The sequence below is a fragment of the Abramis brama genome (assembly GCF_963993115.1).
Source record: "Abramis brama genome assembly, chromosome: 9".
In the NCBI taxonomy this organism is placed as follows: Eukaryota; Metazoa; Chordata; class Actinopteri; order Cypriniformes; family Leuciscidae; genus Abramis; species Abramis brama.
Window position 1 is genome coordinate 26,862,988 of NC_139971.1, and position 27,327 is coordinate 26,890,314.

The window sequence follows — 27,327 nt, forward strand, 5'->3', positions numbered from 1 at the left end:
TGTCCCATTCATTTTTGGGAATCAGATCAAAATGCCAGAAGAACTGATTTAAAATTCTAACTCAATGATTTCATTAAAAATATTTATTTTTCATTTTTCATGAATCAAAAATAATGTATGTATGTATGTATATGTAATAACTAACCGATGAATTTCCATAATTTTGACATGACTTGGATCATTCGAAGTGGGTATTTTATAAAAATCACAGAGAGCAACTTTTTTTATAGATATTTTAGAATTAAGCATAACAACAAATTTCAACATAACTACAGAAATTTTCATGACTACATCATGCCTTTTTTTGATATTAAGATTTTAACAATGTCTATGATTTTTCCAGGCTAGGAAATCACACGTGAAATGATACACACACATAATAGTTGTGCTCATTTAGTGAAAAAAAGTGTGTAAAGTGTGCCTTGATTACTTTACACTAAATGTGCTTTAGTTTTTACATTAAACATTTTGAATCTTCTTGACTTTAGTAGCTTTTAAGTTGCCATTTCAGAGCATATATATATACACACATATATATATATATATACATACAGATTTTTTGTATGAACAGATTTTCAGAACAGAAAAAAACTGATTTTTCTAGTTATAACGCCCAACCCTAAACTGTACAAACTTTAAAGCCAAACTTATGCTGCATATGCGACAGAGGCAGTCTGTGATGTGCTTTTATTCATACACATCTCATCAGCCAGCTCAAATATGAAATCACTGAGTCAAAACTGAAAGAATGATGGTCTTCTTCTTACGGTTGCTTACTAGGACTCAACCTCAACTTTCACACTCTGTCAGTCAAGTTCAGATACGATTGGATCGGCGTATGGCAGCAAGACTCGTCCTCTTTTAGATGCAGGGCATGGGAGTATGTGTGTAAGGATGCGTGTAGGAGTATAGACTGTAGCCAGAGTAGATGCCATTTTATATAAATATAAAATATAAATTTGTTTTTTAAAAACGTGGCTTTGGATCAATATATCATACAGCGTTGTGCTTTGGTCTTGATCATAGCTGGCGAAACATTGTAAAAACATCTTTAAACAAATTGTCCACATGATTAAATACACTGCCTGGCCAACGAAACAAAAAAAAGTTGCTATTTGGATTTAAATAGGCAAATGCTTAAGTGTCCAGTTGTACAGTTCTTCTAACCCTAATTGATGGAGTGTGTTGCTTTTCATTTTTTTAAACAACCATGTAGGAAGAAACTGGATGACAATGTCAAGATTCATCAGGCTCAAATTGTGAAAGAATGGTTGGGACTGAAAGCCTTTGGGATGTGCTGGAGTAGACTTTACAGTGTGCTTGACTCAATTCAAGATCTTGACCGAAAATTGATGCACCTCTTGATGGAGATAAATGTTGTGATGTTGTTTCCACAGTCTTTTCATGCATTAAAGGTTTGGACTCAAAGGTGTCAGTTCATGTGTGAAAATGATTCTTTATTCTCCCTCCTAACCATTCTTTCACAATTTGAGCCTGATGAATCTAGACATAGTCATCCAGTGTCTTCCTACATGGTTGTTTAAGAAATGAAAGCAACACACTCCATCAATTAGGGTTAGAAGAACTGTTGCCATACATATAACATGCTAGAAACATAATAATCACAGCAACAATGATCCAATCATAGACTCTTAAGCATTTGGCTATTTAAATCCAAACAGCGACCTTTTTTTTTTTTTTTTGGCCGGGCAGTGTACATACACACATATATACAATAAGCCATGAAAAACAAGTCAGTCTGGTACTCGCGAGCTGTTTGAGAGGCGGCTTTATGAGAGCGCCATTTATATAGATAAGTGGTGTATGTACTTTTGGTGTGAGCGCAAAACACCATGGGAATGACTAAACTTATGCGTAATACAAGCACCAGAGCCAATGAGTAAGTGAGGCGAGGCGGGTGTGTGTCAATTCGCCATCGGAGAGAAGAGAGAGTGAGAACGCACAGCTGGTATAGGTGTATCGATAAAGCAGAAAAGGAGCATTGGAACTGTTTCAGATATTTCAGTATTGATACATACAGAAATATCGATATTTTTGACAACACTAAATTTTGGTGAAAGATTACAAAGAAACATTAATTTATTTGAAATAATGTGCACTGATGGAATGTGAATAGATTAGAAGAAGTAAATGTTCATGCAAATTGCATTAACAGAGTATATTAAGCAAACTTGGCCTATTTTAATTGCGTCTTTAAGTTAAAGATACCTTTAAATATGCAGTCTACTCTGACTAGGGTCTATGAGAGTTGGAATGTGTCCGTGTATGTAAGCGAGTTTGCGTGTGCTCCTACTTGTTTTAACTGATCCGCGTCTTATGGTGTGAGCTTTCAGTCTAAGCTGCTCTATCCAGGAGCTGCATCTGTCTGCAAAGGAACTGTAATCAACTGAGGGGGCTGGACAAACACACACACACACACACACACACACACACACACACACACACACACACACACACACAGACAGACAGACGAACATTCAGACACAAACACAGATAGACACACACACAAATATGTGCACATGCGGTCACAAACCCCACAGACACATACATACAACGACACAACAAAGGGACAAAGAGAAGAGGAAACAAGACACAGAAAGAAAGAAAGAAAAAAAAGAAAAAGGGGTAAAATGGATGATGCTGGGGTGTGTGCTGCAGCACTTCAAACTGTCAGACACAAAAGGAGCAGAAATGAAAAGAAAAAAACACCCTGCTGCCTCCAGAACTCTCAGCAACGAATCAGGTACTGACCTTTGGCCGACGGATGGCTGCCAACCTCTGATAGACCTGTGACACAAAGGAAACCAATGCAATGAAAGCACTGAACACATTAGTAGTATTTAAACACCAGGGCTCAATACTATAAACAATAATAATTTTTTACAATAATTCATCAAAGAGCTACTTTGACAAGGGCCAAATTGTTCTGGCAAGGTGACTGGGTCAGAGTATCTCTGAAATGGCAAGGCTCGTGTGTCGCTCCCGGTCAGCAGTGGTGAGAATTTACCAACAGTGGTGCGAGGAGAGGGACAAACCACAAACAGGGTGTTGGGCGCCCAAGGCTCATTGATGCATGAGGGCAACGAATCGGCTATCCCGTCTGATCAGAGCCAACAGAAGGTCTTACTGTGGCACAAGTCACTCAAAATTTGAATGATGGTTATGGGAGGAATGTGTCACAACACACAGTGCATCGCACTCTGCTGCGTATGGGGCCGTGAAGCCGTAGACCAATCAGAGTGCCTATGATGACCCGTCCACCGTCGAAAGCACCTACAATGGGCATGCAAGCGCCGGAACAGCGGAAGATTGAAGGTCACTCTTAAAGGCCGTGTTGCAGGGTAAATTTTTCAACGAATTTGTGCAATTTGCTTGTTGGTAATAAACATTTAAACTGTTATCCATTGTATTTTATGTTGTTGGGTATCACAAAACGGAATATAATACGAAAAAGTAGGTACCATCTTACAGCGGTTTGCAACGATTCTCCTTTCCCCCACAATGCATTGCATTACGTCACCTTGGGGAGAGAATTTACCAAAGCCCGCATTGAGAGCATTGAGAGTGACTACAGACGAGTGGTAGACGAGAGTATTCAGATAGTGCAGATTATAGATAAATAGATAAATACATAGATATAGATAGATAGACTAGATATATAGATAGACAGACAGATAGATAGATATAGATAGATAGGCTAGAATAGAGAGAGATAGGCAGACAGCCAGATAGCATAACGTTAGCATAGATAGCTAGCAGCTAGATAGATAAATAGATAGAAATATATAGTAGGTAGATTGACATCTGGTCGCGGGGTGAGCTCCTCGACCAGCGACCAAAACGCACTCACTTCCCTACAGCACAAGCTTTCCAACGCAGTTTCCATGGGACGGCACCACCCACACAAGCACCTGCCAAACACAGCGACAGACACGCGGCGGCTACGTTTGCAACAACATTTTCACCGGAGGAAGAGATAAACGCTTAGAAACGCCCATATAGCTAGCATGATGCCTTCTATTTCTAGATGACAAAGACAAAGTTTACCAGTACTACGACACTATGACAAAAGTTAGCGGTTATCTGAACTAACGTCATGATCACTGCCACTAGATATAAAGAAAACGTTGATTTTTCACTCGGTGCTATTCAATGACAGTAAAAAAAAATTAAAAATACGTGTCGTTATTGTGCACTGCTGCTCGTAGACTAGCTCCAGTGCTCATTGCTGCGTTGCTAAATGATAGCAACTCACCAGGACACTTCACCAACTCTCCACTCATTCTCCATAGTTCTAATACAGGCTGAGGCTACCTTTCCTCCACTTCTCCCCAACGTGACGTCATCACTGAATTGCGTTAAAAAAAAAACGTTAATACCAAAAACGTAAAAAACTGGTCTTTAAGACCATTTTTGAGACATTTTAAAAATGATATACATATCTTGAGTGATTTATGTACCCATTAATCGACAGTGGTGGTTAACCTGCAACATGGGCTTTAAAGTGACAGCAGCCTAATACACCTGATTTGACCTGTGTGTCTAATCAATCAAAAGAGAAAATAACTTACTGATCTTGACTGAACAACTTTTTGTAGATTTAATAAGAATGAATTAATATTTAATTCATACAATGAGGACTATATGAAGTATTTTATTTTTACATTTGATTATTCCATTTCTGTTCTATTTCTAACTACATGTGAAATAAATTGCACTTTAATTGTTATCGTGAAATAAAATTTCTCATAGCATGAAACATTTTTTGGTCATATCGCCCACCCCTAAATGGAAGGCTGGATGGATGGATTATGGCAAACATTTAAAGAGCTATAATTAACTGAATGGGGCATCTGGTGAAGTTTGGATTCACCAGGGTTTACCTTTGGGGGAGCTAAGAGGGTTGGAAGACAACATTTCAGCATTGAGCTCCAGGTTGAACTGAAGCTGCTCGTCATTTTCTGCAAAAGACAATCAACAGGAGACCATGCAGATCAGCTTTTCAGAGAGGTATTTCCTACATGAAGGTACATAGACCGCATGCTCACCCTTTTTTAGCGACTTATCCCCACTTTGTTTGCCATTTTCCAGAGTCAGCTCTTTGTCAAAGCTCATTGCCACAGCTGTCACCGCCACCTGTAAATTAAACAACACTGACAGATGATGCGGGACAGAGGTAAAAGGGTAAGAATGAAACCCAAGAGGATAAACAGATCTTGAGGGATCCATTATTACTTGCTTTATGTTTCACAACAGTAACAAGACTGCAAACTGAAAGTTGAATGTTTATTTGACAAAAAAGTAAGGTCAGGTGTGCTCTCACCTGGATGAGCTCATCTTCAGGTATGGCCACGGTGAAGTTCAGGTGACAAAGACAGCAGGGGACCAATGACCGCAGTTTAAAGTACAAACTCTACAGAGCACACATATATTCCAGTAAGAGCAGTGATATCCAAGCACGTATAAATCATTTAACTTGGTTTAGCTGGTCTACATTAGACCATGACAGAAATAAGATATAGGAAATATAGGGGGAAAAAAATTATTCACCTTAAGCAGGTTCTCACAGAGGTCACTGAAAACCTTATTCAGTCCCTGATTGGTCAAGTTGACGTTGTTAAGGCGAAAGACCCTCACAGAGGTAAACATCTGAAAGCACACAAAAATCTATGTTTGATTCTACACCAAACATTGAAAACCTCCTCATGTCAACTCACTCTGAAGAAACAACCTCAAATGTGCATTACTGAGTGCACATATCTCAAACTAGTTTCATTTTTTAATTGTCTGCAAATATTAGGGCAACAGTATGGTCTTCATGGACCTTTTTCACATTTCACAAGCAGAAGTTGTCATAGCTGAGTAAACTTCTATAGTGGTGAACGGGTGTGAACTATGACCAACACAATTTTTACTTTCCAATTTGCTCCAACAACAAAAGCAAAAAAAAATCATGATAGCGTTTCTATGAATTTCCCAATTTTTTTGAGAGATCGACCGTGTTGGTCAGAAGTGAGGAAAATGTAAATTTTTCCATCACTTCCTCATCGTTGTATTAGAAAGTAGTGTTATAAATGTACATAAATGAAAACATTTTTTTTAAATACAATTATTTGCAAGATTTATGATGTTAATAACTGTGAAAATGCATCATCACACTCTGTGAAAAGGTTCCATTGTAAATATTTCTCCAAAAATCCTTTGTAATCTGTGTTGCGGTTTGAAATGGCTCTTGCACATCCTGTCTTTATTCAAATATTGTTGTTTTTTGTTAAGTCAAAAAGTTGCACGTCAACAAATTGTGAGTGTTGTAAAAACACACCAACATTCTATCTGCAATTTTCAGGAAATGGAAAGGTTCACTATAGGCTTGCTGCGACAGTCGGTGTTGCCGGTGTTCAGCTGCAACACTGGTTACATTACTTGCCCACCTCCGCACCGCCCCCACCGTCATTTAGATTTTTTATAGTAATAAAAGTAATTTAGTTCAGTTAGAGCTCACTCTTGACTGACAAGACGATGGCGAAAGATTTGGTTTCAAAGCGAAATGTAAAAGTGCCTATTTAAGCGAGTTTGTCATTGTACTGTTTTGTTGTAGCCTGGCAAGCCAGACCTACATCAAGATGTTAGGTCTGGCAACTCACCATAGACACGGCTCAATCCGAGGGGCGGGATAAACAGCTGTCTTTCAAATTCCCTCTGCACGCAATAGGACAGCGCTTCAACCAACAAGAGCGTTTTCCCAACAGCAGAGCTAACGTTAGTTGATAGATTCAACTTTTGAATCTGGCCGGCAAAACTACAAACACATCTTCCTTTTTTAAGAATGACTTAAGTGTCGTTCTTTGCTCTTTTCTCAAAGAAAAACTTAACTCTAAGTCCTCCAGAGTCGCGGCCAAAGCCGATTCGAAAGACTGTTCTCCAGCAGCATCAGCCATTCTTTGTTTTCAAGTAGCAGAGAACCGTCGCAACTCTGTCGTCATTATGTTAAGCCCGCCCCGCCTACTCTATACACGATATGATTGGTTGACCCAATTTAGGTTTTTACAGCTCCGTAAGTCAACGGAGAGTTGCTAGACTACCCTGGCTGCAAAATAAATTTTGCTGCCGCTAGGGTGCGTCTAGATTTCTAGGCTAGTTTTGTTGTGTTTTTCATTAAGAATAATAATGAACCCACCATTCAAGCAACTGTTGCCCCTGAATTGGTGCTAATTCAAAAGCGAAAGTAAAATGCACACGGGCATTCATAATGGTGCGTCTCCACTGGAGCGAAGCGAGTGTGTTCGCGCTCAACTTCCATAGAAATGAATTGAAAACGCTTGCTCTTCTCCGCACCTTTATGAATGCCCGTGCGGCCGTGCACATTTTACTTTCGCTTTTGAATTAGGGTACAAAAGAGGGAAAAACTCCAATGCCCCGCCCCCTGGTGATACCAGTATTACCGGTGTTGTCACACGTCGATTAACCAGTGGGAAAATTTCCTCACAGTCACATCCCTAGTTCACTATGGTGAACGATACCTGTATAGCTGAAGTCCAGTTCTGAATCCCAGGCATGATTTCAGTGTTGCAGCTGTAGAATCCTGAACAGAAGACAACGTACAAACACGCATCTGAATATACAGTCCATTAAAAACATAATAGAGTCCAACAATGGTCTAGCAGAGGTTTGTACCAGCTGGGGTGGGAGAATCAGTCAGAAGTGCATGAATATCTTCCACAGCATCTGTGTCATCAATCTAGAAGTGTATTAAAACATCAGACAGATCTTTCACTCCACAAAAATAAGTCCAGTATCTCCAAGTTTAAGTTCAACCTCTAGTACAAAGCCAGTTTACCTCCAACACAAAGGCATCCTTCTTCCCATGGGACAGGTCTATTTCTGACACCTCATCTGAGCTCTCTGAGTGAGAACGAAAGAGACGGGACCTCTGACGAGGCTCAGGAATAGGCGAACCAATGATCTCTTCGATAACTTCCTACGATGGGAAAAAAAGAAAGAAAATGTTTTGATTTTTATTTTTATTATGATTTAAATACTACCTCACAAAGTGCCTTGACGTGTATGTGTACTTACAGGAGGGTTGATTTCATACACTTCTTTATTTTTAGCGATGGTGTCATTGATTTTCTTCTGCATATTGGAGATGTGCTGTTCGTATGTCATATCACTGGGAGTTTTTCCCAATACCTGGATTCCTCCAGGACTGGGTAACGCTGTCAGATAGACTCCTGTTGCAGACTGGATACAACAAACAACAGATATTAACAGGACAACCGGTAATAATTAATTAAGTAAACGCACTGAGCATTATTGGTAATAGCACACTGACCGCCAGTCCTAGCAGCATGGTCTCTCCCACGCTGATTTGGATACGCAGACCAAACAAAGCGTTCATGCCCCGTAGCTTCAATTTGTTCATCAGCTGTGTGTGGAGCTCGTACTCGAGAAACGGCAGAAGATTGCTGATGGCCATGGCGTTCCCCTCGCCCTGGGCCTTCTTTTTAGTCCGACACAGCCTACAGTGGGGTGGAGATGCAAAGAATACCCAGATGACCTATCACATTTGCCAAAACACACAGTATACCACCAGAACATACTGGCTATGTTTACATGCACACTTTTTGTTTCAATCGGAATGAATTCAAATTGAACTGACGTGCGACTGTACGAATATACAGAGTTTCCCACTGTTTGTGCAAACTATTCTCTTACATTGCTTCTTTTCTTTGTTTTAAAGAGCAGTTAACTTAATATTTATCTATTTTAGGTCCTGATTAAGAGACGTCAAGCACATGAACCGTTGTGCCGTACTGTTTATATATAAAACAGTAAAAACGCCCCTTCCCGCAACCAAAATAAAGTGTCTGTGGATGAGACTATGAAGTGATGGGGATTAATGGAACATTGTTCTCCTCTACTTCACAGACGATTATTTTATTTTATTATTTACATTTTATTTAACAACAACTGCAGCTCGTTCCGCATGTCATAACGCCATTTCTACGTCATTGCATATGCGCAGTCCTTTCCAGTTTCGGTTTTCAATCCGATTAAGTGTTTATATGTTCTCTCGATCGGATAAGAAAAGGAATAAACCACCTATTTCAAACTGATCAAAATTTTATTCAGATTGAGCTCAATCGGATCGATTAAGGTGTTTAAAGGAAGGCTTTTCAGTCCGACTGAGCCATCAATCCGATTACTAATGAATTACTTGGTTGCATGTAAACGTAGCCAATGTATCCCACAATGCAATACATTTGACCTGAACTCTTCCCCCAAAATCTGAACTAATTGTTCACTTGGGACACATTAAAAAAGTAAAATGTCTTCTTTCTTTTTTTTGCAACATTGTAAATAAAATATAGCAAACTACTAAGGCTGCAAGATTTGGGGAAAAATCTAATAGTGATTTTTCCTATTAAATGTTTTATAATAAAAAAGCCCCAGGTTTGCTTTGCTTGTTTGCAGGGCTGCACAATTGGCCAAAAATGTAGTGATAACATCAATATGATATACTGTATAAGATAAAAAAATGTTTTATTATTATTATTAAATATTAAACAATATTAATATTGTAATATTTCACTAAAAAATAAATGAACTGTAAATCAACTGTTTAAGAAAATAATAATAATAATGACTTAAAGCCCCTTAAAGATTTTTTTCTTGACAAGTTAGTTTATAAATGCTTCTCATTATAAGTTTGTGAAAATGGTCGGCACATGTTGCACATAATAAGCGACACAAACTCAGAGCATAAGTTTGTGTGGAGGGTCATTTACTGCAAACCGAGCTGCTCATGCATGAACAGTGAAACACACAGCACATATATTTGTTCGATTACATAGCAGCCTTTGCAATTTGATGATCAACATATCAGATTTAGACATATCGTGATTTAGGTTTTAATTCAGTTCATTGTGCAGCCCTACACACTGCTATTTATTATTAATTGCTTCAGATACTACTTGCACTATACTGTGTTCCATTTGGACAGGATGTTATGTGCAGTTTCTACCTGGCCTGAATCAGGCAGCCCTTCCCGGTGATGTTGGCTTCAGTAGGCAGGTCGATCGTGGTAAAGAGGACATCGGGCACTTTGTAACGGCGACAGCAGCAGCAATAGGTGAGCTGAGCAGGAAATGGTATATTCAACTCATCGTACGGTATGTGACAGAACTCACAGCCAGGGGGCGCCACCTCCTCAAATCTTACAGAAATAAAAAATCCAATTAGTACATAAACCATAACACAAGGGCACACACAGACCCAACCAGCCATAAACAGAATAAAACTATCTTTACATAAGCGTACACATTTGTAAAGATTTTTTTTTTTTTTACATAAAACACGTACATATTCAGAGACAGCCAAGTTTTAGCCCCTTTGTTATGAAGTCCTTAAGACTTAATTTGGTTAGTAGCTGTAAAAACTGTCCCCAGCAAACATACACAGACACACACACCAATTTAATTAGTACTGTTTAGTATTGAGATTAAAGGAAAAGTTCACCCAAAATTAAATTTAAGTCTTGATTTACTTCGTGTTGTTCCAAACCTGTTTGACTTCTAAACTCAGTATGAAATCAAAACTGACAATGGGCAAAATTAAGTCGCACCTTAATTTTTTTTATATTTAAGTTCCGTGCCCACTTAAAGAGCTATTGAACCAAGGAGAAAATTTACCGATTAATTACTTTTTTGTTAAAGTCATGATGAAATGGAAGTAGCGACAGATCTGTGATATTGTGTATTTGAGTGTAACTATATATATAAAAAAGAGGCTGTGACTAGGGCTGTTCAATTATGGCAAAAATCATAATCACGATTATTTTGCCCAATATTGAAATCACTATTTAAAGGTGGGTGAAATGATCAAAGTCTTATTTCATGATATGAGTAATTTTAAATATCAGTGAAATTTCACAATTATCAATACTTCAGCAAAAACTAATACTAGGTTAATTAATGTACTTTAAGTTAAAGTCCTCAAAACAGTTACAGAAGACAAGTAAACAGTCAGCAATACAATAAGAACAAAGAAACTAAATTACAAACAATACCAACAAAAAATACAACAGAACAAAAATACAAATTAAACAAATAGTGCTTTAGGTTTTTCAGGAAGACATGCACAATAGCTTTGCGCATATATATATATATATATATATATGCGCAAAGCTATTGTGCATGTCTTCCTGAAAAACCTAAAGCACTATTTGTTATAAATTATTTGAAAAGTCCTACATATGTCACCAAAGAGAAGTCTGTCAGTGTTTATTGGAAGGTCCAGTTATGGCATTTTCATTTAACTTTACGAGGTCAAAACATTTTTTTTTTTTTTAATGAAACAAGAATAAAATGATGCGCTGATGAATTGTTCACAATAAGATCTATAACATTCATTTAGAAAATAGATATGGTGAATTTTCATTTCACACCCTTTTTGCAGTTTGATACAACATGAGGGGGAGAGTGAATGATTAAAAAAATATATTTTGGGGTGAACTATTCCTTTAAGAGCCCCTTATATGGTGTTAAATGATGGACAAATCAGCATAAGCATATAAGCAGTGAGCAAGTGAATTACAGCAGTGTGAGCACAGTGAAAAAGCTTGCATGTAAAATGTAAACCTGCAGGTAAAAAACTCAAACATAAAAAAAATTATTGTGCACGCACAAATCAACACGTTGCGAGGAGAAAACAAAACAAAAGTGCGAGTCATGACAGGTCTCACACGTGCAGAACTGACCACCGGTGTTTCTCTGATGAGGCGGCTGAGTTTAGCTTCGTGCCTAATCTCTCTGGCCAGTCTTTGACTAGCTTTTCTTTGACTAATCCATCTTCTGTCTCTGAGTTAATCTTGAAATCCAACTCTTCATCCTGTCGACTTGACCCTGCCCCTACTTCTATCCTGAAATTCTGCCACTCTGTCATCTCTGCACCTATTTCTTACTCCATTAATACATACAGTGAGGAAAATAAGTATTTGAACACCCTGCTATTTTGCAAGTTCTCCCACTTGGAAATCATGGAGGGGTCTGAAATTGTCATCGTAGGTGCATGTCCACTGTGAGAGACGATCTAAAAAAAAAAATCCAGAAATCACAATGTATGATTTTTTAACTATTTATTTGTATGATACAGCTGCAAATAAGTATTTGAACACCTGAGAAAATCAATGTTAATATTTGGTACAGTAGCCTTTGTTTGCAATTACAGAGGTCAAACATTTCCTGTAGTTTTTCACCAGGTTTGCACACACTGCAGGAGGGATTTTGGCCCACTCCTCCACACAGATCTTCTCTAGATCAGTCAGGTTTCTGGGCTGTCGCTGAGAAACACGGAGTTTGAGCTCCCTCCAAAGATTCTCTATTGGGTTTAGGTCTGGAGACTGGCTAGGCCACGCCAGAACCTTGATATGCTTCTTACAGAGCCACTCCTTGGTTATCCTGGCTGTGTGCTTCGGGTCATTGTCATGTTGGAAGACCCAGCCTCGACCCATCTTCAGTGCTCTAACTGAGGGAAGGAGGTTGTTCCCCAAAATCTCGCAATACATGGCCCCGGTCATCCTCTCCTTAATACAGTGCAGTCGCCCTGTCCCATGTGCAGAAAAACACCCCCAAAGCATGATGCTACCACCCCCATGCTTCACAGTAGGGATGGTGTTCTTGGGATGGTACTCATCATTCTTCTTCCTCCAAACACGTTTAGTGGAATTATGACCAAAAAGTTCTATTTTGGTCTCATCTGACCACATGACTTTCTCCCATGACTCCTCTGGATCATCCAAATGGTCATTGGCAAACTTAAGACGGGCCTTGACATGTGCTGGTTTAAGCAGGGGAACCTTCCGTGCCATGCATGATTTCAAACCATGACGTCTTAGTGTATTACCAACAGTAACCTTGGAAACGGTGGTCCCAGCTCTTTTCAGGTCATTGACCAGCTCCTCCCGTATAGTTCTGGGCTGATTTCTCACCTTTCTTAGGATCATTGAGACCCCACGAGGTGAGATCTTGCATGGAGCCCCAGTCCGAGGGAGATTGACAGTCATGTTTAGCTTCTTCCATTTTCTAATGATTGCTCCAACAGTGGACCTTTTTTCACCAAGCTGCTTGGCAATTTCCCCGTAGCCCTTTCCAGCCTTGTGGAGGTGTACAATTTTGTCTCTAGTGTCTTTGGACAGCTCTTTGGTCTTGGCCATGTTAGTAGTTGGATTCTTACTGATTGAATGGGGTGGACAGGTGTCTTTATGCAGCTAACGACCTCAAACAGGTGCATCTAATTTAGGATAATAAATGGAGTGGAGGTGGACATTTTAAAGGCAGACTAACAGGTCTTTGAGGGTCAGAATTCTAGCTGATAGACAGGTGTTCAAATACTTATTTGCAGCTGTATCATACAAATAAATAGTTAAAAAATCATATATTGTGATTTCTGGATTTTTTTTTTTTAGATTATGTCTCTCACAGTGGACATGCACCTACGATGACAATTTCAGACCCCTCCATGATTTCCAAGTGGGAGAACTTGCAAAATAGCAGGGTGCTCAAATACTTATTTTCCTCACTGTATTACCTCTGCTTCATTTCCTCAGCCACTCAAAACTGCCACAGTTACCCCAGTTCTCAAGAAACCCAACCTTGACTCCTCAGTTCTATCTAATTATCATCCTATTTTAAATCTCTTTAATTGCCAAATTACTGGAAAGAACTTTTGCCTCCCAGCTTCAGTCTTTTCTAGTTGTAAATGATCTCTATGATCCCTTTCAATCTGTTTTTTGCCCATTTCATAGTACTGAAACTGCCCTTGTAAAGGTAGTGAACGACCTACTACTTTCTGGTGACTCTGGCTCTCTCTCTATACTTCTACTACTCGCCCTTTGCTCCGTTGCTGGTACTCTCATCAAACCATCCAGTACTGTAAAAATCCTGGTGTTATTTTAGATTCCTCTCTCACCTTTGAGGCTCATATCAACTATCACCAAATCTGCATTCTTTCACTAAAGAATCGCATCGCATTGCCAAGCTCCATCCCTTCATTGGTGTTAAAGACGCAGACATGATTATCCATGCTTTCGTTTCATCCCGCCTTGACTACTGTAATGCCCTTTTCATTGGTTTACCTGCTAGCTCCATTGACAGACTGCAATATATTAAGGTTTCCAAACACGATTCATTTCATAAATATATGATGCTTGGGAAGCTAACATCAAAGTATAAACGGTCAGCTATTTTAAATGAAAGATGAAGGTTGTGATTTTAATGTTATACAGGAGCCACATGATACGCATAGTCTTTTAAGCCTAATGTTTTTCTATCCGTTTCCATTTGAATGGAAATGCATTTATCCAGTTAATTTGTATAACTGACAGTATAGTTTTATATAATTACTGTAGAAATATGTGAAAGGCTTACAGATCATTAAATGTTAACTTTTGCTAAATGTTAACTTGATCATTAAATGTAACTTTTATAGACCCCAATAAGACATTTTTCAAATTGCCAGTGTATTGGCTGGACCAAATAGACACGTAGAGTTACACTTATTGCTATATGTAACAAGTAATCTTTAAAACCCCATGCCCAACAAACAAACTGTGTGTAAAAATTGTATGAGACAACCCCGAAGGGCAATTTGCAACAAGGTGGGGATCAGGCCCCTGGTCACCATGGCAGCAGAGACTAATATATGACAGAAAAGAATGCAGAGCTTTGCTCTGGACTCACTTTGGATCAAGCCATAAAAATACTTAGAAATGCATATTTTCTATAAAAAGGAGTTTCCTCCGTTGATTCATAGACGGTCCGGTATATATGAATTAATCTGCATAATCCCCAGGACATTGTGTGTATCGATACTGTTTAGTATATTGTCTGTTGTATTGTAAACTGTTTTATGCATGCCTTATGATAGAACTACTAGTTAATGTAACCCCACCTATATCGTGTCTCCTATCAAATGATTGCTCATTTAACGACTCACAGTTTAGTGGACATCACCTCCTCATAGAATGCAGTATGTGTTTGTTATATTAATTGGTGTATAAATGGAGACAAACTGACAGAACCATTCTAACCATGCTCGCAAACAAAGGGCCATCAAACCTCCCAACTGAAGAATTTTCCCGTTTGCAAATTCCACCTTTCTCATTGGTCAAGCCAACTCTGTGTGACTTTTCCAGATTTTATAGAGCATCCACACAAGTTCTCCCCTCTCTTTGCTTCTTGGCAGTCTCTTCATCGGCGTCTCTGGATAACTGTCTGCGGTCCGACTGCGGCCCTAACTTACAACCAGCCATGTGCTCACTCAGGAGAAAGGACTCTCTGAACCACAACAGAGTCAAGAACAACACAGCAAGTTCAAGAGATTGCAACTTCAGCCCATTGAATCAAGACCTTCTTCAGAGACTTCAAGAGACTGCTTCAACTGCAAAGGCATTTAAAAAAGTATTGTACATTTAAAGAACTAGGTTAGTGTAAGCTGTAGACCCCTTGATCAACAAGGTTATTTGTATATATGCACGGGTTTGTATATTACGAAAATATGCTTTATGTGCATGATCTGAATGAAAAAATACAGCATGAACCACCGCTATTCTGTGATAACACATTGTTTAACGTTGAAGAAAAGATTGAACGTTTAACGAATGTCAAGTATCAAACCAACTTTACCGCTGGCTTATTTCAAACCATTGTGAATCGTGAGAAACAGGCTTTTTATCATAAGAAAACGACTTGTGACAAGATCACAAGAAAACAACAAATAAAAAAACATTAATGCATGGCCTCTACGGGCTTCCGTAGTATGCCATGGCAACAATTCACAAAGAATCTTACAGCAATAAGACAGAAAGAAAACTTATGCTGTGTTGGGAATGGGATGGCAAACAGTTGTTTTGATTGTGTTCATTCGGAGAGGGCCAACAAGAACAGCACAACAGAACTCGCACTTATGGTCAGTTCTGCGTGTGCAAGACTTGTTAGGACTCGCGGTTTTGTTATTTCTCCTCACACTGTGTTGATTTGTGTGCACAATTACATTTTTTTTTTGCTCGAGTTTAGGATTTGCAATTTCTTCAGGTTTACATTTTACGTGCAAGCTTTGTTTATGCGCTTGCGCTTTGTCCATCATTTAATGCCATACCCTTAGCAGGGGGCCAAAGGTGTGTGTGTGTGTGTGTGTGTATGTATATGTGCTTGTGTGTGTCATTAACCTACCCCAATGAGGCTGTACTACCCATATCCCCATCGACCCTCTCTGACCCTGTAGAAAAGACAAGCGGTTGCCGTGACAACCTGTGATCGGTCTCCAGCGGGCCGTCCTGCATGAAACGGGAGCTGAGGATCGCAGCGGTGCCTGAAGCTGATAGAATACACACCTCCTCACTGCAAACACACATAAAAAGCACATTATTAGAGCATTTTATCACAGAACGGGATGAGGAAGCTGTATCTGAGGGTGTTTTCACATGCTTTTGGTAAAGACTCAAATCAGTTTAAAGTCACCCTGTAATCAATCATTTGATCCTATAAAATGACAATACTGAAAATAACCAAAATGACATATTTAAAAAAAAATCCTGTGAAAATAATTTCTTCTTCAATAGCTTGAAAGTAACTATAAACCCTTGCTTCATTTAGTACACACGGATTCATGAATATGCAAATTAGTCCCAGCCTCCACCCCGCATCACACCAGCTCAGATTCCCTGATCCACTCATTCAACTTTACTATACTAAATGCTGCACAATGCCAAGAGGAAATACTGGTTTAATTCACCCATATATGTTTGAAACAGAAACTGATTCAGAAGAAGTGGAAGAGTGAATTATAAAAGGTTGTCTACAAATTGATGTATCAGAATGGTAATGCTTTTTATGTATCGCTATAAGACACACAGCGGTAATTAATATGATTAGCCTTTTGCTTAACTACGTTATCAAACAGCTAATAATGTGTTGCTAATGTTACACAAACCATGTTCTCGTTCGCCATCTCAGAGTCAGACAGCTGCCTTCTGAAAATCAGTATCCTTAGAAACGCTTGAACAACTTAGAACGTCAGTGGAGAAAGGCAAATAGTTCATTATAACATCGTAATATACATCATACATAATACAGAGATACATAATTCACCCGCTATATTGCTAAATGTACCTGATTTTTCATATCAACAGAAAAATATACCGGAATAACCTGGCTTCCCTTGATACTCCCCTGCTTCACAGCATAGTTAATGATATGCTACGATTACGACGGCATTTGTGACAGAACAACTGCAATTTCAATCCGCGTTTTTGAGACTGTATCGAGAAAATACTCAGCAATGGTGTTGACTTATGATTTTGCACATGGTTTGTCTTAAAGGTACGTATGTGTGCACTGTGTAGGAATTTCTCCCATCTAGCGGTGAAATTGTATTTTGCATTCAAATGAATAGTGCTCTCTAGCGCCTCGCTTTTTCAAATACGTGTTGCAACTACGGTAGCCGTTATGTACCAAGAAGCTATGACAACATGTCTTCCAATAGCACTTCATCGAGTTTTCTTTTGAGTGATGAGGTTCGTTATTTCGCTTTTTTGGCGACGAGGATTCCTTCTCCTGTGGCTCGGCATAAGTATGATCCTGCATTATGAAGTACCGTGCAGTGCAGCCTTTCAAATTTGCCGGGGCAGTGACAAGCGCCTCTCACTGATCTCCTTGTCCGTTTCAGCTGGTTTCAGTCACGTGACGCTGGCTCTGAACGAAAACGCATTGTGGAAACGCGTTGAGGTAAGCTAGTGCTTTTTGTCCCTCTCAGCTATTATAGTTTTTCAAAATGGCGGAACGACATGGAAGCCTCCTTGGACTTACCCTTCCAATGTAAATAAAGATAAGAAATTCTTCGCTTACGAGGATAAGTCAGATCATTGGTAGAGGTAATTTTACACCAATGAGGACATATTTATGAATAAAGACATTGCGATAACATGAAGATATTTTAGCTAATAAAATACTTAAACTACACAGTGTACCTTTAAATCATATTAAAAACACTTCTGGTTAGTAGTGAAGAATAACAAATTTTAAGAATCTATTTCAAATATGCTTCCATACATAAAATCACGGTAAAGAATATTGTATTTAGCTTTTAAGGTTAAGATAATGATTCTGCTCAGCAAAGTGGCAATTCCTATTTTCTCCTTATTGTCTTTAATGGCTCTTGGAGTCCCAGTTTCACTCAGACTGATGAGATTAGCACACGAATGATTTGTCTATACAATTTGAATGATAGTGTTATGCTGATTGGGCCTGTTTCTCTTGAGCAAACCAGATAACCTGCCTAACCGGTTTTCACTGGATAGAATCAAATCACTGAAAGATTCATCCCTACATTTGCATGCTTTGTTTGAGTTTGTCTCCACCTCCAAAAGTCCCTCCCCCTTGAAAGGTATATAACCTACAATGTATAATGTTTGAGTTAGACTTGATGAACTACAGACTCGGAAGAATAAATCTCTTCTGCTTATAAGATCCATCTCAAGTCTCCTGGTCTTGCTTCGATGAAGGAATAAAAGTTTCCAACAGTAGGAAGTAGGATCGTTATGAATCCGATATGGATGTAGTCTTTGACAAAAACGTTATTTTCTCAGCTTTTTGTTCAAAACTTTGCTTTTTTTAATGAAACTTACCTCAATTCAAGCGTTGATAAAAAAAGAATGCATGAAGCTAGAATAAAATGTTTTGTTTTTTTAAAGCAGAGGGTCTGTTCTTTATTTTGATGCATTGCATGTTTAGATATTAATACTAAATATAAAGGCTTTGTGAAAATGATCAAAAATGCTGGTGCTGGCTGGCAACTTTTATAAAAAGCACTGGTGGGGAAAGAGTTAAAAGACCTTTTCTATTTTCTTTTTTTACAATAGAAAGTTTCCATGGGTGTTAAATGTTCTTTATGGAACCACAGATGACAATACACTTTTATTTTTTAAAGTGTACTTTACTCACAGTATGTAAGAGATAATGTGCATGTGTTAGTGTCATACACACAAAATAAACACCAACGGGTATTAAAACGCTCAACCAAAGGGCCTGGGCTAATTTTAATTTCTAGATTTCTCTACTTATGCCAAGTTCTAAAAATCAATCCTTATCCAGTAAATCACAAACATCTGAAAATAATGAGGTATTTTCAAATGTTGTGGACAATGGGAGGCCTTGGAGTCAAATAAGTTGAGATGCACTGTTTGAAAAGAGTTGTGTCTGTGTGTGTGTTTGTTAAGTACCAGATGCTTGTGGTCTCGCTGTACCCCACCACAGCGTGGCAGCCAAGTGCTTTGGTATGAGACTTTATTTCCTGACGGATCTCTTCCCACCACGCATCCCGTGTCTCCGGCTCGTCTGAAACAAACATATTTACAACATCACGTACACCGTTGGCACATTAACACTCCTCTTGCATTAACAGCATACTAGCCATGTTAGCTGGTAATTCGATGCAATCTGGCACAAATCACAATTTTGCACTTTCACGTATTTATTAATTTAATATTATTGTCTATATCAGGGATTCCCAAACTTTTTTTCTAGTATTTACCCTGAGATTTTAAATTAATTTTTCAATAATAACAAAACATTTGCATGTTCATGGTTCTCTGATGTCGGTTATTGTTCATATGACATGCAGGTAAACAAAATATTTGATCTGAAGTGTTTTGTTTTTATTAAGTGTTTTCATTATTCATTTATTGTAATTTTTTATTTTTATAATCTAATTATTAGCTTTTTATCAACTTACAAACCCCAGTTTGGGAAACCCTGCTCTATATCAATAATATGTTAAATTTAATGGTTGATTCCCATTCTAGAACGGTGTTTATCCCCCCCAAAAAATCTGATTGTCAGAAGCATTAAGGCCCATTCCCACCAATGACGATAACTATATAGTTTAAATAATAATCATTCTAATTTTATGAGAATTGAAGTCCACACCACAACTAACAATATCAATATCGATGGAATCCGTTGGAGTGATTTTTTTCTAGCTGAGAAGTGTTAAATACATTGACAGCCAATCAAAATAGACCCGACTTTATAGAGATCAATAATTTAAAGCAGCAGACTACAAAACTGGAGCATGCGCTTAGAATAAACAAAACTTTACATATGTTGGTGTGGACACTTAAATAGTTATTGTTCTTGGTGTGAATGGGCCTTTAGACCTGTTCCTCACCATTATTAAAGGAAATATTGGACATAGCATCCTAGAAAATCGCAAATTTGGTTATGCATAAGGGGAAAAAACAATACGTAATTAAGAAGCTGCTTGAGCATGTGGTGTGAAAAAGGCCTTAAAACAGCTTCAGACATGTTTAATTAATTAAGTTGTGCAAAACTTATATATCAAAATTGTCCTCAGAGCAAACCATGCACTAAAGCTAACAAGGCTAGTACCTGATCTATTCTCTCTCTCACACACACACTCACACATGGACGCACAGGTGCTCACACTCTCTGAGAGCAAGGGGTTTTCACCGAAGCAAACTCCCCTGCCTGTTAACCACATACTAGGAGAGGGCAGAGGGAATGAGGAAGACGATAGTAATGGTGAAGATGAAGAGGACAGTGGTATGATTTGCCATTCTCCTGACTGACAGCTTTTATGACCTAATCAACAACAGTAGGCAGAGCATTCCCCTGCTAGTGCAGTCATGCTTCCCAAAGGAGGACAAACTCCATCATATTCTGGATAAACAGCCCACAGCAGGAGGGAGTTTGAACGGTAACAGTAAAAAGAAAAGTGAACAGCGTATAAGAGATCAGAAGCAAAAGAAAGTGCAAAAAATAAATAATGGTCTGATGCTCACCTTACCACTGCTATAATATGATTCAAATCACTTGCAACCTGACTAGTAACTGAGCATTAAAAATATACATATACAAGCATTAAAATTATACAAAAATTAACTTTCTTCTAAACTATCCAAGTGTCCAATTGTTTTTGTGACAATTGCTCTGTAGTCATTGAAAAAGTGCATCTGCCAGAACTCCAAAGTAACTTTTTGCCACCTTTGCCAATGGCAGATACAAACTACTGGCCAATAAATATGCCTTCAGGCCAAGAATTTGATTATATTAAATTATATTATTATATTACTTTATAAATTAATTTAAATGACTTTTTTCATACCTATGACAATGGCATTATTAAGCGGGGGGGTTTTCCACTCTCTCTATATTTGTGACAAACGGTTTATGCCCCGGTTTCACAGACAAGGTGTAAGCCAAGTCTCAAACTAAAATGCATGTTTACGTGGTTTTAACTGAAAGCAAGTTTTGTCTCAAGATGCACACCAGTACTGTTTTTTTTTTCTAAGGCATGTTTAAAAAGGCTACTTAAATGTCCTAATTGAACTAAAGGCCTAATCCTGGCTTTATCTAAGCCCTGTCTGTGAAACCAGGCCTATATGTTTTGTGTACATGGTTTGCATAAGGAAGGTCAGACTATTTCTATTTACTCACCAATACCAATTTTTACCAAAAAATGTATTATAGATTATTCATTTTGGACTCTGCTGCCAGCTGTTCCAGTTCCTGAGCAATATTAAACTTTTGCACAAAAACACCAAAAAATGCATTAATGAAAAATATCAAAATTATTCAGTCAAGAAACCAAACGTCTTTAAATACATTTTAAAAATCCCCTACTGAAAAGTACAAACCCAGACAATAACTACAAATCAATATCATTAGAAAACATCAGCTGGCACAATCATAATCCATAATGTATGAATCCTTTTTACTTCAGTACAGGAAGCAACAATGACCACAGAGGAACCAGCACTGCCAAGCACATAGAGGTCATGAGACAATCTCGTTGTCTCATGACTGAAAATAGAACATTGCCTAAGTCCACTTCTCTGGATTGGTAGATCAAGTGGTCATGTGATCAGGGAGCAGTGGACGCTGGGTACGGGGTCAGGTGAAGCGCAGTCAGAGCAGATCAAGGAATGATCGGCCAGAGCAGAGAACAGCCACGCATCCAGCTAAAGCATGCAATAGCTGCCCGACACACGTTCATTCAGAAGCACAGCGCATGGCAGCTCATGCAACACTCACTAATGAGAAAAAGCATTAGTTTATATGAATTGAGTCTGTGTATATTTAAGATTTTATGTGTAAAGACTAGAACTTAAGTATAAATGATATATTATTATTACACATTTTATTTATTTTAAATGTATTTGTAATCGCTCTTGACAAAAATCAATGAGCAAAGATTTTGAATATGCATGGCATAGAAATATTTAACACATATTAAAGGAAAAGTTCACCTAATTTTAAAACGTTGTCATTTATTTACTCTCATGTTGTTCGAAACATGTATGAATTTCCTACAATCTTCAGTCTAATTCAATAAAAAACTACTGTCTTGGCGGAAGCACCTGCTTTTTGTCGTGTTCGCACCCAGGAACTGGGAACAATTTTAATTATAGGAACATATTTTGGGGGGACTGAATTAGCTCCTACTTCCGAGTAGGGTCAAACCCAGCACAATAGGAACTACAGTACCAGTGACTTGAGCGAAAGTTACCTTAAACACCAACATGCGTTTTTTTCAAGCCTTGTAAATACAAAGTTAACATGTATTTACTCCACAAACTAACTCCACGAATGTGAAAAACAGCGAAAGATGTCCAGGCACATTGTGTTATAGTCTTAGCCTCCATGATATGTAGCATATAAGCGCATAACTTGTAAGGACTGCCCGATGGCCCGGGGCCAGCGTGAAAGATGCTCGGAACTTGTTGAACTTCTTTTAACTTGAGCGCCACATTTTTAGAATGCAGTGTAACGCGCTGAGACGCAGCAAAAGATGCAAGCGCGACATTTAAACTGCGTCTAGCTTGTGTTTACATTGACAAACATTGGAAGAGTGGTGCAGTAGAATAGAAAAACAGTATATTGGTTCTCTGCATTAGGTCTTAAAGTGATGGCAGCCTAATATTCCTGCTGCTGCCTGCATTTGTAACGTTAAAGGGCCCCTATTATGGATTTTTGAAAATGACCTTTCACGTAGTGTGTAACATAGCTCTAAGTGAATGAAAACATCCTGCAAAGTTTTAAATCTGAAAGTGCACCGTATATAAAGTTATTGTCTTTCAAAAGTAAGAGTCGACTCTGAGTCAATGAAATGAATTGTTTTTCAAACGAGTCATAAGCCCTTTCGTTGTGACGTCAAGACGAAACATTCGAATATTGCCCGCCCACTTATTGCACGCGCAGATACCAGGGAAAACTTGAACCTCAAACCAACAGCTGATTCCTGTGGATACTGGATAGCATCATGTCGAGAAGACGCTGTGCTCTACAATGTGAAGGTAAAGCCAGTTTTTTTCACTGCCCAAGGACGAGCATGTGAAGAATCCGTGGTTAAAATTCATCTTTACCACGATATCACAGCAGTATAATCCTAAACTTTTGCTGTGTTCCCTTTATTTTACTGAAGACTGCTTCTCAAATCTCAAAGTTCAATACAGCATTCACAAACCGCTTGCTCTTGAAAGATGGTGTTCAAAATACTTAGTTTTGAGTTTTATATTGTGTAACTTAGGTCTCCTGCTGCTAACTGGTTAACTCACATTATAACTGTCTTACTGAAATACTTCTGCTAATCAGTTGTGGACCACGATTACCTATAACTGTCTGTTAATGCAGATTGTCTGTCATTCTCACTACTTTGAGGAAATATTTGTTTGACCAACTTTATGTTGCATCAGACATATATGTATACATGCACTGTTATTGATACAGTTTCCATGTGTTCACCACAATATATTAGAAAAATACTCTGTAAATAAATTAGTACAAGTAAAATAATCAGTTTGTTGATGGACATGCACTTGTTAATGCTGATGGTGAGGAATTACAGCTGCAACATCTCATATAATGTACCTCAAACTGAGTAGTGCATCACTGAGAAACACTGAGTCCTACTCGGGTCGTCCTTGCGATGGAGGTTCGGGTTGAATAACAGTTCTTCCAATGTTTCATCATCGGACTCGCGCTCGCATTGATATGGTAAAATCAACGTCATTGTTCATTACTGTTTAGTTTACAGTGTAGGAAGCCTCAGGACACACAGAGCTGACGTTGTTATGGCAATGGGCGGTTTTGTTTTCGACGCACTGTACACGGTAGGGCCAATCACAACAGACTGAGCTGTCTGGCCAATCAGAGCAGAGTATATCGCGGAAAGGCGGGATTTAGAGAGATTGATTCATTTGACGAGTTGTTTGAGTGCAAATGTATATTATGAGGAAATTAAACAGTTTTTTTACCTTTGATGCATGTAAACATGTTGTAGGAGACTCCACAACAACATTAGGAAACTTTAAAATAGCATAATAGGGGCCCTTTAATCAAACAAGTCAAAGAAAAAAAGCTTGTGGCTCTTGACTGAACAGCTTTTGTAACTTTAATAATGATTAATCTATATTTAATTTATACAGTGAATATTATGCAACGTTATTTTACATTTGATTACTTTATTCAATTTCTGTACATGAAAACTACTGTTAGACCAAACTAAAAAACTTGAAGAGCACAGTTTATTTCATTTATATGTTTGTTCTATTGTATTTATTTGTGCTATTGCTCGTAATTTGATTATTTGTTCTTATTTTATAACCGACTGTTTACTTGTCTTTAACAATATTTGAAATTTAAGTTAGGCTAGTAGTTTTTGGTGCCATAACCTTACATGGGTCAAAAACACAGAAAATAATAACTAGGCCTATTTTATTTTATTTATTACTTGTTTGTGGTGAGGCTAGTGAAATTTTTAAGTTCCTATAACTACCCGGTGCGAAACCTACTGCAATATGTCTTTATATGCCAAGTCTGAAGGATTTTCAGTGAATTCTGGTTACTATTTAATTTTAAGGAGAGCATGGACATTCGGCTGGACAACTCTTTTGGTGTTTCTCAGAAGAAAGAAAATCATATGTGTTTGAAAAACAGGGTGAGTAAATAATGACAGAATTTTCATTATTGGGTAAACTATCAATTTAAGCATTATCACTGTATTATTAACTAATGGAAAATATTCAAAACGCAATACTACATAGAACCTGATAATATATATTCAATCATTAGATAATTACATAACAGCTGAGCTGCCAGGGGCTGCGTATAAGTGTGTGCGTGTGTGTGTGTGTGTGTGTAAAGCAGGACTGAGGGTAGGGTAGTACCTGCAGTGAAACTATTCCAGTCTAGCAGTTTGTATGATCTGGTGTTACCCAAGGCTGAGCCAAATCGCCACATTAGTAGATCGGTTAAAAGAGTGGAGAGAGAAAGAAAGAGAGAGATAGAGATAGAGAGATATAGAGAGAGAGAGAGAGAGAGAGAGAGAGAGAGAGAGAGAGAGAGAGAGAGAGAGAGAGAGAGAGAGAGAGAGAAAGAGAGAGAGAGAGAGAGAGAGAGAGAGAGAGCAGAAAAGAAAAAGAAAACCAAACACCAACTACAAACAAGAACACAACACTGGACAACACCACTCCACAGGAACTGCAAAGTCAGACAAAAGTTATCTGAGAGGGTGGCCACGAGAACGAGAGCAAGAGAGAAGAGATGGACAGAATCACAGAGAAGAATAATATAGAAAATCAAGGGAAAAGGAGGAGAAGGAAGGAAGAGAGAGAGAGAGAGAGAGAGAGAGAGAGAGAGAGAGAGAAGCATGCAGCAGCAGCACTATGTCAGAGGCTCTAAATCAGCACATCTACAATAAAAACTACATGAGCAGCTCCTTCAACCAAACCATGCTTTAATTAATGCACACACACACACACACACACACACAGTTAAAACTTTCATACACAGATGTAGTTGTAGATGCATTTCAGTTGTATTTTGTTCAATGAAAATTGTGGGTGTTTGTGTGTTTGCAGTCATCTATACGTTATAATTAAGAAAATAAAGCAACAGATACCCTTCTGCACTCTAGAGCTTAATTAAAGTTTTCTGCCTTTTAATTACACTCCACTAACAAAATAACAGCTTCTCTGTATGATGCCTAATTTGGAAACACATCAGCATTTGAAATGTAAATTAGTAGGTAATGGCTCAGCTTGGTTAGCTTGAAGCTTGAATACATGCAAGTTTTAAACAAATGCGATCAGAGATCACTGCAGTGGGCAGCTTTACAAAAGGTGACAAAAGGTACGGTCATACTGATGATAGAGTGAATGAGAATTATGCTATAAAAAAAGAAAATTGGGTAGATAAAAAAAAAAGAGATTATATACAGAAAGTATCATGCAACAAGGATGTAAAAATTCGCCCTGACAAGAATTTTTTTTTTTATGCAATGCACCATGAATTAAATAATATTATTTTGGTCTGATTCATAATTATGCACTGGAGTACAACAGCACTACAAACTCTCTGAAGTCTAAAGACGTGGTGGTACAAATGGTGGTACACAATTGTAAATTCAGATAGCATTTGTGTTTTCTACAGCTGTGATTAAAGTGCCAATGAGAACGCAGAGAACCTTGCCAGAACCTTCCTTCAGAGATGGAAATTGAAATATTTTACAAAACAATAATTTGAATTTTTAAATTGCATCAATGCCAATATTTACATCCTCTATAATGCAATGTTAGTACAGATTAGAAAGGGTATGTGCAGGTTTACAAAAAGTAATTCTTTGTGCATGTGAAAAAATGCAACAGGCAAAAATAATGTTCAGGGGAGATGGATGTCTCAAAATCTTCTATAAGCAAAGAAGAGTAATAGAGCATTATATGCTGGACAGGGCCTGAATTTCGGCATGGGATTGCGGGTAGTTTTACTCGTTCCCACAGGTTTCACGCTGGAACTTCCCGTAAGGTTAGATGAGTAAATTAATCCACACTGAATATCAGATCAAATCAATAGCTAAGTTTCCATCCACTTGTCAATCGAATTATCTGAAGTTCGGTAAAAAAAAACTCATGTGAATAAAGCTGGTGAAAGTGTGTTTCCATCCAACGGCTTTAAAGCGAATAAAAACCTGTGCGTAATGACGTCACATGCTGTTTTGCGATCAGATTGGTATATCGAATTGATTTGAGACATTTTAAGGTGTTTCCATTCATTTTCGCACTGAATCGCACAACATTCAAGCAAACATTTGCGAACAAAGATTTGCTAGACAAAATGGATTTATACAAATAACGTTTCCATCAGCGTTTATCGCATAAGCCGTATATCGATCAAGATAAAGTCCGATGAGACCGAACGCATTTCATTTAAGTCGATATTCATGAAACAAATT

At 38.2% G+C, this 27,327-nt stretch overlaps 1 protein-coding gene across 6 annotated transcripts in view; it reads right to left on the minus strand.

Moving 5' to 3' along the window:
• Positions 1 to 27,327, minus strand: part of c2cd5 (C2 calcium dependent domain containing 5) — a 49,980-nt gene that overhangs the window by 3,746 nt on the left and 18,907 nt on the right. For 2 of the 6 annotated variants that reach the window (XM_084124290.1, XM_084124287.1), the window contains 14 exons: positions 19,298 to 19,412; positions 16,251 to 16,418; positions 10,046 to 10,237; positions 8,354 to 8,540; positions 8,098 to 8,262; positions 7,859 to 7,999; positions 7,696 to 7,759; positions 7,542 to 7,603; positions 5,572 to 5,670; positions 5,345 to 5,434; positions 5,070 to 5,157; positions 4,905 to 4,982; positions 2,773 to 2,808; positions 2,315 to 2,386 (listed from right to left, as the gene is read on the minus strand). In XM_084124290.1, the coding sequence (XP_083980416.1) occupies positions 2,315 to 2,386; positions 2,773 to 2,808; positions 4,905 to 4,982; positions 5,070 to 5,157; positions 5,345 to 5,434; positions 5,572 to 5,670; positions 7,542 to 7,603; positions 7,696 to 7,759; positions 7,859 to 7,999; positions 8,098 to 8,262; positions 8,354 to 8,540; positions 10,046 to 10,237; positions 16,251 to 16,418; positions 19,298 to 19,412 (1,557 nt within the window). Of the gene's footprint in view, positions 1 to 2,314; positions 2,417 to 2,772; positions 2,809 to 4,904; positions 4,983 to 5,069; positions 5,158 to 5,344; positions 5,435 to 5,571; positions 5,671 to 7,541; positions 7,604 to 7,695; positions 7,760 to 7,858; positions 8,000 to 8,097; positions 8,263 to 8,353; positions 8,541 to 10,045; positions 10,238 to 16,250; positions 16,419 to 19,297; positions 19,413 to 27,327 lie in introns of all 6 variants that reach the window. The other 4 variants (XM_084124289.1, XM_084124286.1, XM_084124291.1 and 1 more) reach the window with 2 other exon arrangements.